Below are 11,971 nucleotides of genomic sequence, written 5' to 3' on the forward strand. Positions count from 1 at the left end.
GGAGGGAGGCAATCTATTTTCCAAAGCTCCTGAAGGCCAGACAAGGAATAATGGATGTAGGGTCTCTTGCTTGGGTGGGGGGGGGCTGGACTAGATGACCTACAAGGTCCCTATTTCCATCTAGATAGAAATAGATAACAAGGTATTGGCATATAAGATCTCTGTGAGATACACTGCCTGACTGCCTGCACTCCTTAGGCTCACTTGCAGATCCCAATCCCATTGCCAGTTTTAAAATAAAACAATCTGTAGGTTTACTGAATTTCTGTACATAAAATGAGAGCAAGACCATTATTTTGTCTTTCTTCTTAACCAGCACCAGATTTCCATTTCTCTATCATCATAGCTTATAATTCTGGATAGATATGAACTTGGATCATCTTTGTGCTTCTTCAGCCTACAGATTTATATCCTTCAGATATAGTATTCATCTTTGTTTTCTGTTTTTGCTTTTCTTAAACTAAAAATACTCAATTAATTTGTCCTCCTATTTAATTTGTATGATAGAGCTTGTGATATCCCAACTGCCAAATATCTATCCAAATGTCCTGTATCTCCAAGGGTAAACACTTAGGCATTTGTTACATTTATGAGATGGCTTGAGAATTATTCAAATTGTGGGTCTACATATTTAATTTTTGCTCAGAATCAGTTTTATTTTTGAAACAACAAAATACATGATTGACCCGCGACAGAACAGATAGAATCAGTGAGATTCCCTTGCCTAATCTTACCAAATAAATAAATACACTATGATTGACTCCATTGACTGAGAAAATCAGTTTGGGTTACCTTTAAAATATCAATATTTCTAATATTCACATCAACAATTATATAACAAATTATAACTATCCTTAGCCAGTATTGCAACTTTCAGATTTAAGGAGACACGCTGTGAGCAATTTTCATTTTTTTTTTCAAAGTCAACTTAGTTCACTTCAATTCTGCAACAGTTCATAGGGAGGTACTCACGCTAATATATATCAGGTTCCTATGCACTGTTTTCAACTTGTAGATCTCAAACATGTGGAAAAGAATGTGAAAAAAAGAACTGCCACTTGTCTGTTCAACTCATACTCCCCCTGGCTGATTAAATCAGCCAGATTGTGATTGGCTTCATGGCAGGAGATGTAAATAGCATTTGAAGTGGGGTGACATAAGTATGCTGGTGACACTGAACTCTATTATTCCTCCTATGAAACAATCAGAGAAGATATCTAGTAAAATAATAGAGTGGAACAAAACCAAAGATTATTTTATTTTTATAAGAAGCTGTTATACATAGTAGCAAGAGTAGGAGTTATTGGCCACTAGAACTTTGCTACCTTCTGCTGAGTTATGGTTCATAGGCACTACAAGCTTTGAAATAGTCTACAGAGGTTGGGGCATGGGGAATAACTTAAACTAAGGACTATCTCTGAGCCTTACTTGGTTGTTGTTTTAATTTAATATTGGAGAAGGAAAAAGTATGTATGCTGCCTTGAACGTCTTAGGGAAAGACAGTATATGGCTGAGTAATAATATTATATCAGACATTTTTCTTTCTAGAATTTATAGTGCTGACTCATAAAAGATCCCATGATGCTCCATACATTAATTTGACAGAAGTAGACACTGGGTGGGAGTTGTCCGTGAGAGAGATGAATATAAATAACTAGTTTCCCCTGCATTGATCCTTTATTGGTTGGAAAAAAATTCAGGTTCCAAAAAAACCCTCCCTTTCCAAAGGCTCATTGAAAGTAAAGGAATGGTTGTATCTGATGAATCTACTGAAAGTAGAAAAGGCATTCCTTGTTACATAAAACATTTATGGCTCTAGGAACACTTGCATATTATGTGTATTCTTCTTTAGAAAGAAGTATAACCTTGTTAAGAACTTACAATGAGCCTCGGTGGCGCAATGGTTAGAATGCAGTACTTCAGGCTACTTCTGCTGACTGCCAGCTGCCTGCAATTTGGCAGTTCAAATCTCACCAGGTTCAAGGTTGACTCAGCCTTTCATCCTTCCGAGATGGGTAAAATGAGGAGCCAAATTGTTGGGGGCAATATGCTTACTCTGTAAACTGCTTAGAGGGGGCTATAAAGCACTGTAAAGCGGTATATAAGTCTAAGTGCTATTGCTATTGCTACAACACTTCTAATTCCTATATAAGGGAATATTATATTCACAGTGGCTTCATTTTGTTGTCATTTATCTTGTTGGCTCTTATCTAACAGCCACTATATTATCCAGTGCTGCTTAAATATGTACCCAATCTTTCTTGACTAAGACAAGATTGAGCTATAGAAGTTGATTACATTAGTGTATTGAAGATACCTTACTCCAAAACTCCTAATGACATTCACCTATAGATACTGGATAAAGTTGAATGTTTACACAAACTTGGGATTCATTCAATTCTTTTCAACTAAATTGAACCATAGAAGAGATTGAGAGGTTTTATTGTTGGATGAAACATTTAAAGTATCTTATCTACAACATTTGTCTTCAAAAGATGAAACTGATCCCATGATGGAGCATAAGGCAGTTTACTTAATACCTTATTAGGACTTAGTGATGATGGACTATGGGGAAAGAACCACGCACAATTCAAGAGCAGCTGCAGGTTCCTGGCCAAACAGAATTGGTACCTATGCTGGAAACTGAGGTTCTAAACACCCTGTCAGCGGTGCTAGAAAACTGGCAATTTTGTCCCTTAAGCAATTTTTAAACATGCTATATTGGGTATCTGTGACCTTCAGAATCTCATTTTAATGGTAAATTTTAAGAAGCTTTTTTTCTTGCTACAGTCCATACAACCTAATTCTCCATGATTTGTAGTGTTTCAGGAAATTCTACTTCCCCATGCTCAGGCTCATGCTATCAACAATTAGTGGACTTAGTCCATTTTTTCACACACGCAAAGTATCTGGGGTGCAGGGCTGAACGACAGACGTATCTTGTGATATTGACCTCTCCAATTCTAAGTTAACACCTTAATCAGACCACCACACCTGCTTGTACTACACAGAAGCTGTGACCATATGCTAGAGTCAAGCTGCCTTTTGCCAAGCTTCCAAGGCATATCTGAATTTAAGTTTATTTGCCTCAAGTTTTTTTTTGTCTCAAGTTGAGTCAAGGAATGTTCACTTTTTCCTATATGCTGGAATTTATAATCTGAGCTGTTAACATGTTAATTTTTAATTAGATGAACTTTATTGACAAAGCCCTGCTGGGCTGCTTCATTCCTGGAAGATTCCTGTGAGGGATAACTAAAGAAAGCCAGGAGTTTATGTCAAGAGGATATAATTCTAACAGGAACACGCAAGGTGTGAAGATCATCCCAGCTGCCAGCTAAAGCTAGTGGGCATCAATGTTGGGCAGAAGCAATATAGAATATGATAGAGGAAGAAAATTGCTAAAATATCAAAACTAAATTGCACTAAATCACTTATCAGCCAATGCATCATTTCATATTGCATAGGACAATGATAAATCATTCCTCTATTATACCAAGAAAATCACATGGATAGAAAGAATAAAATGACTGACAATATATGCCACATTATTAGCCCCTTAGGTCAGATGGCACTCAGCAGGAGTGAGGAAGAACTGAAGATCTTTCACAGTGCTAACAGTGTTTGTGACATGTCTAAATTAAAGCCTTCAGAATATTTAGTTGTTGATGTTGCCAGGCAAGAAAACAATATCTGAAGCTGCAAAGAAAGAATTACAATGAGAACAGGAAATGTAAGGAGCATGAATATGAGAAAGTTCAACAAAATGAAAGGTGAAATGAATCAACATTTGACATCAAAGCCATCAGAGTATTGAGATGGGACAGAATACATTTGGAAAATTTAATTTAAAAGATCTCTGCTTATAATTTCAGGATATTTAAGACAAAGAAGAAATGGCATTGCTTTCATCGTTAGGAAGGGTATAGCAGGAACAATCCTTAGCCATACCAAGTATTGATCAAATAATAACAATTAGTCTTTGTGGTCAACATTTTAATATGGCGGTTATTCAAGGGGATGCTCCAACCACTGATGCAAAAGAAGAGAAAGCTGGTGAGTTTCATATGGTTGGTTATATAAATCTGCCAAATAAATAAGTTCCAAGTTAAGCTAAAGTGGTAGAAGCCAACCATCTTCCACACTGTGATATTGTGCATATATGCACAATTTCTTAAGGCATCACCATGAATACTCTCTGAAATGCTGAATCTCGTCAATTAGGAATGAATTTAAAGAAACTATTAAGGATGAATCTGAAAAGAGACTGCAAAGATTCAAGAAACAGAAAAAAAGCAAAGTGGATGTCAGAGCAAACTGGAAATTACTATGAAGAGATCAGAAGCCAAAGACAATAAAGGCAATATTCTGAGGAAGAAACTTAAAAAATTTCAGAAAGCGGTTAAAACAGGCAACAAGCAGTATTGCATCAGCAACTGTAAAGATGCTAAAGATGGAAGGAGCCATGGGAAAAGAAAGATCTTCCAAGAGATCTCTGAAACTCAGAAGAAATTCCAACCTCAAACTGATATGCTAAATAATGTCAATGGACAAAGAGAAACTGATTTAAAGAAGATAAAACAAAGATCGAAGGATTATACTGAAATACTGTACAGCCAAAGTGTTAACATCTATGATACCTTAGAAAATATTCCTTATTTACAAGAATCTCTAGTATTAAACAGTGAGGTTAGATCAGCACTCTAGTCTTTATCAAGCCAAACGACTACAGGAATTGAGGAAATGCCTACAAAAATATGATAAGCAAGAGAAGAAGCATCAGTAAAGGTTATAACCAAATATGCCAACAAATCTAGGGAACAATCTAGTGGCCAAATGGGTCAGTCTGCATAACAATGAAAAAAGGAGACTGTGCAAATTACAACACTATCAGTGGTGGGTTCCAGATCCTGTTCTAACCAGTACGGTGCAACTGGGCCCAGCATCCACATGAATGCACGCAGCGTGCGCATGCGTCCTTGCGATGCCTCCGTGACGTTTCAGCTGCTCGGCGGAGCATCGCGCAGGTGCCATGCGCTCTGTGCAGAGAAGCGCCGAAGACCTCCAATACAGGTAAGGAGTTCAGGCAGGCGGGTGGGCCCTCCGGAGCACCATACCGCAACGGTACCCAGTGCTCCGGACAGGCACTGGTATGCCTATACCAAGTCGTACCGCCTGCAACCCACCACTGAACACTATACACTTTATGTCACATTAGCAAACTAATATCTAGGATCATATAATGCAGATTACAGCCCTGCATGGAAAGGGTGATGCCAGATATTCAATCTAGCTTTAGGAAAGGCCAAGAAACATGAGACATTATTGCTGATGCATGCTGTATAATTGAGAAAGCCCCCCAAAAAAGCTTCATTGATTATAAAAGGACCTTGGATTGGGTCAGTCATGTCAAGCTATGGAACAAGCTCAGAAAAATGGAAACCCTAAAATATCACATTGACCCCATGTGAAACCTATATATAGGTTAGGAGGCCACAGCAAGGATAGATCATAGCAGAACAAGTTGGCTCTTGGTCAACAAAGGAGACAAAGAAAGATTGTTTGCTCTCCCTTATTTATCCAATTTATATGTGGAATATATACAGAGGGAAGCTTAATTGGAAGGTGAGTGTGCTTTTAAGTTGAAAGAAGGATCATAAATAATCTCAGCTGTGTTCATGACACTACACTATAGCTAAAAATACAAATTATCTACAAGCTCTAGTAATGAAAGTCAAGGAGAACAATGGAAAAAATAAGGCTAAAGTTAAATCTGAAGTAGACCATACTAAGGACAACAGACACAGTAACCAGTCTTGGGATTGAGAGAGAAGATACTGAAGTGTAGCTTCTATATTTTAGGGTCAATTAACAATGAAGGCCTTGGAAAAGCTATGCAGTATTGGGATGTGTGTGTACCTACACAGATTATAATCACAGAGGCAATGAGTTTTCCCTGTGATGCTCTATGGAAGTTAGAATTGGACTTTTAACAAAGCAGGATAAAAAGAATATTGATTCTTTTCAACTGTGGTATTGGAAGCAAGTCCTGAGAATATCATGGATACCCAAGCAAATAAATAAAAGTACCATTGTGCAAATCTTCCTAAAGTTCTCACTTGAGGTACCAATGAGCAGGTTCAAATTATCACAATATGCACACATGACACGAAGATCTAGCTCTCTGGAAAAGTCTATAATGACTGACAAACAAGGTGGATGGACTGAAGTGCAGTGGCAACCAATTCACAATTGGAAAACCTAAAGGACAAAGCTGAGGACAGATCCACCTAGAAAAATTCTATTTTATCTGATTGCCAAGAGTCAACACAAGCCTGATGGTACATGAGCAATCATCAGGGTCACATACATTATATACACATAACTGAGGCTAGATTAAAAAATACTGTCATGTAAGGGAATTATAGTGATTTGTCTTTTTATACCTGTGAATATCCTTTTTCAAAATTCTGTAGATGTATATCCCAAAAATATCTAAAATATGGCAGTAAATAAAGGGCAGTGTGATTAATAGTTAAAAGGTTGGAGTGTGGTGGTTCAAATTCTACACCACGTTCAGCCATGAAGCTCACTGGGTAAGTAAGGACTAGTCATTTTCTTCAGCTCAACAAACTCACCAAGTGTTGGCTGTAGGAGAAAAATAACTTATCCAAGCTTTCTTATGTGCATATATTAGAAACAGAGATAGAATACTAGTAGAAATAGAAATTCTAGCTACTAAGCTCCTATTGTCTTGGCAGGTATTTTTATAGTTTATGTGTTTGACGAGTAAGTGGCATTTGGGCAACTCACTGCTAGAATTCTGTGAAAGATCAGGATCAGCAGCAATTTTTAATCTAAAATATGCGATCCTTGGAATACACAATTACTTGATCCAGGGAATCTTTGTTTGATGTCAAAACAGAGAGCAAATATTATTTAATGATAAGTACAAAAGGCCTCTTGTGCTTGGCTAGATTGTACTGAAACTATGGGCTTTAGACTAGGATGAATTATGTTGTCTCTAGAAATGTATATTTCCTCATACATTGGGCCCAAAGTAAAAACTCTTGATATGATAAGCATCTATTTTTATGCATAAAGAAGTCATGTATAAATTCACATATAGGCAACACTATTTTCTCTTCAGGAGGCTCCTAGCATTATAAATATTTATTTATCTAGTATAAAACACAAAATAATATTTGGTTTATTTGGCATGATGGCCCAGGGCTTGCCTGCTGATGATGGCCCAAGCTGTACAAGATGGTTTAGCACAGCTTGGCTTTTCCGTGTCTTCCAGTGTCTTATCACAGGATATTAAAGATTCTTGCAGAAATTGATCTTCTCATACTATCATTTCTATGGATACAATGAAAAGGATAACTAAGATTTTCCACATTGTAGCAGGGCATCTGCCATGCCAACAAATTATTGGGATCAAGCATCCTATTAGTCTGTACTTCTAAAACCATGGCAGGTGCTGTGAGCGCCTGTTGTAAGGCCTACTTATTTAGTTCAAAGACTTGGAATTTGTTGGTGAAAGATTGTTTGACATGAAAGATGTCAAAAGTGTCAGCTAGTTGTAGATTATTGTTTATAATTGTAAAATGTATCTTGCTTAGAGTGCATATTTAATTTTTGGGTTCATTTATATTAACATTCATATAGCAGGAGAAAATCTCAAGTAAATGCCTTAAATGTCTCTGTGACATCAAGAGTTATTGAAGCATAAAGGATGGGGAATTAGAGTGGCTGCAAGTGTAGCACACAAATCATGAAAGCATACACAAGCCCTTACTTTGAAAACTCCAGTCAAATAATTGCTACATATGTATTAATAAAGTTGAGATCCATAAGTCTAATAATCTCTGTCTTAAACATTTCTGGGAATTGATGTTTCTTGCAACATACCTTATTTTCAGGGATACTGTGAAGAGCGGGATAGAAATTTATCTTATTTGGAGGAAACTCTGTACATCAAAATGTAGTTAACTGGGAATTGCTGCTGAAGATGGATTGTTAGTTGGCTCTGACTTCAGGGCTCTATTATATCAATGAGACGATCTTCTGAGAACATGGCTTACTCAAAGGCTTTACCATGAATAGACTATTAATTTACTTCACACACACTCTTGATGAGTCAGAAAAGTGAGTGTGATGGCTCTCGATGGTGGTCCTTAATGCATCACAAGTGTTTTGACAGCTAGCCATGATCCACATTACCCAGAGCTTTGCTCCCTGGACAGCCATACTTTTGCTATTACAGTACTACTCTATTTATGTAGCAAAGACTAGCTATATAACAGAACTGTTTTTCCCTCATGGACTTCATTGCCTTTTAGAAAATCTGTGATGGGGCTTTATGAAGGATTGAAGTAGGGTGTATGAAGTGAAAATAATGCATGATCTTATCATTAGCATGTAAGCAACATGAGCAGAAGATTGATGATCAAAGCTATTTCAGGTACATCAACACTCCAGAGTCTCTTTCAAGAGTTTGACTGCTACTAATGATTCCAGATTTCCCTCATCTTTCCTGTTAAATCCTCTCTCCCACTTCCTATCATTTCCCAAATCCTGTCCCTATTTTTCCCAATTTATCACTTCCTTTTCCAACTTCAAATCTTTTCTTTAAGTTTTTCCCCTGCTATTCAGTTTTTGCTAACATGCTTTGCAAATACATCCTACCTCGCCTTTCTCCTACAAATATTTTGTTTCTTTTGTATTTAATAAATTGCTCCCCCATGCCTTCTTTCTTTCATTCTTTTGGAAGAACACAGATAAAATTAAAAGTTTTTTACTACTTTTAAATCCTTGGAACTTACAAAAATTCCATTTCTCTTTTTTGCTTTTGGTTTCCTTTGAATTTTTTTTAATTATAAATAATTATTATTGTCCTTTGTGTTTCCCTTGCCTTCCTACCCTCTAATCCACCCTGATGTGGCTGTTGCTTTAATTACTTTCCCATTCATTTATTTTTATTCCTTGCCTCCCTCCCCCCTCCCTCCCTTGTCTCTGTGTCACCCAAACCTCACCCCGACCCATTTTCAATCCGGCCCCCTTTTCCTCCTGTCTCTTCTTGGTTGATTTTCCTTGTATATTTTTTCTTTTTGATTTCCTTTGTTTCAATTTTCGTGTAGGGCAGTAGTTCCGTAAGTGGGAGTCCAGTCCTCTCAACGTCTGGCACCAGCACTCCGAGGCGAGGACGCCGCCAGCTCCCACAGACCCCTTCTACACCCCGGCCACATATCTCCTACTCCCCCGTGGTCCGTAAGGCCATCAACACAGGGGGCCAGCAGCAACCACCGTCGGTGCACCCCAGCCGAATAGCCAGCCCAGCCCCTCGGCGCTATCCCTCGCTGCCTGCCGAGCACCACGTCTCCGAGCGGCGCAGCAGGTCTCCGGCTATAGAGCGACACACTGTCCCGCCGCGAAATGATTCGCCTCGCGGCTACCGCCATGCCAGCAGCCGGTGGTCGGCGCCACAAGTTTCTGAGCCCCCGCCGGGGCCTCGCCACGGCAGCGGTTACCACCGGAGTCGGGACTACGGCAGCCCCTCCGGCGAGGAAGTCTTTCCTTACGAGGCCATGCAGCAGCAGCCGCCGCAGGGGAGCAGCTCAGGACGTTCGCCCAGAACTTCCCGGGTGGGCGGCGGTGGCGGCGGCTCGTCCTCTCTCTCCCCTTATAGACACGGGCGACGGCTCCCCAATGGATACTATCATTCACACGGACCAGCCAAGTCGCGCGGGACAGGGTCACGCAAAGGACTGCACGAACCTTACAGCGAAACTGACGAGGACGACTGCTGCTAACCTACAAGTGGCTTCACCTTACACGTGCGCGCACGCGCCACACACGCACTCCACACACATACCCCGAAGGGAGATTTCCCCAGGTTGAGGGGGAAGGCGAGAGGAAGACGGAAAAGCAAAACGAACTGCCAAGCCGATTGCGGAAGGTATCCCGGAGGAGAACCCTGCAATTGTGGAGGGGGGGAGGGAGGGAAACTTTTTATCTTTTGTTGGGGGAATCTGGGGTCGGGAGGGAGCAAGGGTCTGGGGATTGGGGGGGAGGCTAGGGAAGCGAGGGGTCTGGGAGATCAGAGCATGCTTATCTTTTACAGATCAAGTTGTGTGTGGTGAGTGATTTGAGGGTGGGAGGGAGGGGCGTCACTCAAAATTTACAAAAGAAAACGCACTCAGGTGTGGGGGGAGATTGGGGCCGCCCGAAAGCCCCGGGCTTCACCTAACTCTGCCTCTGCGAAGCAAAACCAGAAGCTGCTTTTCCCTGAGGCAGATGGAGAGGCAGGAAGAGTCTGTCAGCAAAGACATTCTGGAAATGTTTAAGAAACAAAAAGAAACCTTTTAAAAAGATGCAAAAGTAAACAAAAAGACAACCCTGGGCTTCTATTGATGAGTTTTATCATCTCAATTTACCTGATTAACTTAATGTTTTAAAAAAAGTTTGTGACCTGATATTTTAAGAGGGTGATATGCACACAAATACACATCCCCAACACACACATATATCACACACACACACACAGAGTGAGAGAGAGAGAGGAGTGCTTGCTGGTTATACCAAACCCTAATATTACTGCCTGCAGAGATAATAAAAAAAGAAATACAACAAAAAAACAAAAAAGGACAAAAATAATTGATAAAAATTAAGCATTTTCTTCTGATATTTTGGTCCTGCTTGACAAAGAAATGACATCAAAATAATAATTCCTCAGCTTCTTTATTTCTTTTTTCCTACTTGTTTGGAAAAAAAAGTTGAAAAAAACCTGTGGGATTGGGACTGTGAAATATTGCATGAAACAAAGTAAAAAGACAAATGAAAAAAATCTCTAAAATCCTTTAAAAAAAAACAAAAATATTAAAAATGAATTTTTGATTGAAATGTGCTTTATTGTTAATTTCCCCATACTTGATTCTCATTCCTCCTCTCACCCCTTCTTATGATCTACTGCTGTATGAAAGGATATGTATTGGAATGCATGATTGATAATCATTGTTCTTTTGCTGCTTTCTAAGATGAAAAAGTATGATCAAGTTGTTAAGCAGAAGTTGGTCAATGAAAATCCTTGAATTAGATACTCTTTAAAATATCTATATCTATATATAACAATTCCCTCATTTGTCTATATATTAACACTTACCCACAACAAATTTGGGTATCAACTTTATCCTGCCAAACTCTGGCAGACTCCTAAATACAGTGAAACCTCGTTTTAGCTGAGGGGTGCCCTCATTTATGAATGCCCATTAAATAAGAAATGATGTAATTTGTGTCATTTTATATCGTTTGCATGACTTTTTATTGCAATGTTCTTTAAAGTACATAAAAATGGACAAAATATTTTTTAACAAATGGAAATATATACTGACTGGTCCAACAGATAATCTAATTAAGTTATATTACAAATATAATGCCACTTGCACGATGATATCAAGCAAACTACCTAAATCACTAACGAAATTTGGTCTGCTGCATGTGAAGTCTCCTGCATGGGCCTCACCTTGGTTCAGTAAATCGAGATTTCACTGTATATTTTTATTCCCTCCCTGAAGCCTTTAGAATCAGTATCAGCATCCAGATTATTGTTTGAAGGTTCAGAGAATGACTAGGTATATAGGCAAGGATAGATGAATGAAATTCACTACTAAACATATAATCAGAGAGTACTCACATGGCTCTAATTGTTGTATCAAACCAATATTTTTACATTAGGATTGATCAACACTAGTCTACAAAAAATCAAAATCTAATACAATCCCATTTATCGTATGTCAACAGTTTTATTTTACATGGTATGTGGTGGCCAATGGATATTTACTATAGTGTGAATATGTGTACACATGTATATATGCAAATCAAGGCCTATCATGATTTTGTGGTATGTTTATTTGTAGGATTGCACAATGATCTTGAAGGAGAAATGATTAATGTGCTTGTGTAGGAACCTAGG

At 38.8% G+C, this 11,971-nt stretch overlaps 1 protein-coding gene across 1 annotated transcript in view; it reads left to right on the forward strand.

Annotated features, from left to right (window-relative positions):
* CACNA1A (calcium voltage-gated channel subunit alpha1 A) overlaps positions 1–9,974 on the forward strand; it is a 208,622-nt gene extending 198,648 nt beyond the window's left edge. The window contains 1 exon segment of the mRNA XM_032239034.1: positions 9,141–9,974. Coding sequence (XP_032094925.1) covers positions 9,141–9,812 — 672 coding nt within the window. The 3' untranslated portion in view covers positions 9,813–9,974.
* Positions 9,975–11,971: the final 1,997 nt, after the last annotated feature.

Source organism: Thamnophis elegans, chromosome 2 (genome assembly GCF_009769535.1).
Source record: "Thamnophis elegans isolate rThaEle1 chromosome 2, rThaEle1.pri, whole genome shotgun sequence".
NCBI classification, from domain to species: domain Eukaryota; kingdom Metazoa; phylum Chordata; class Lepidosauria; order Squamata; family Colubridae; genus Thamnophis; species Thamnophis elegans.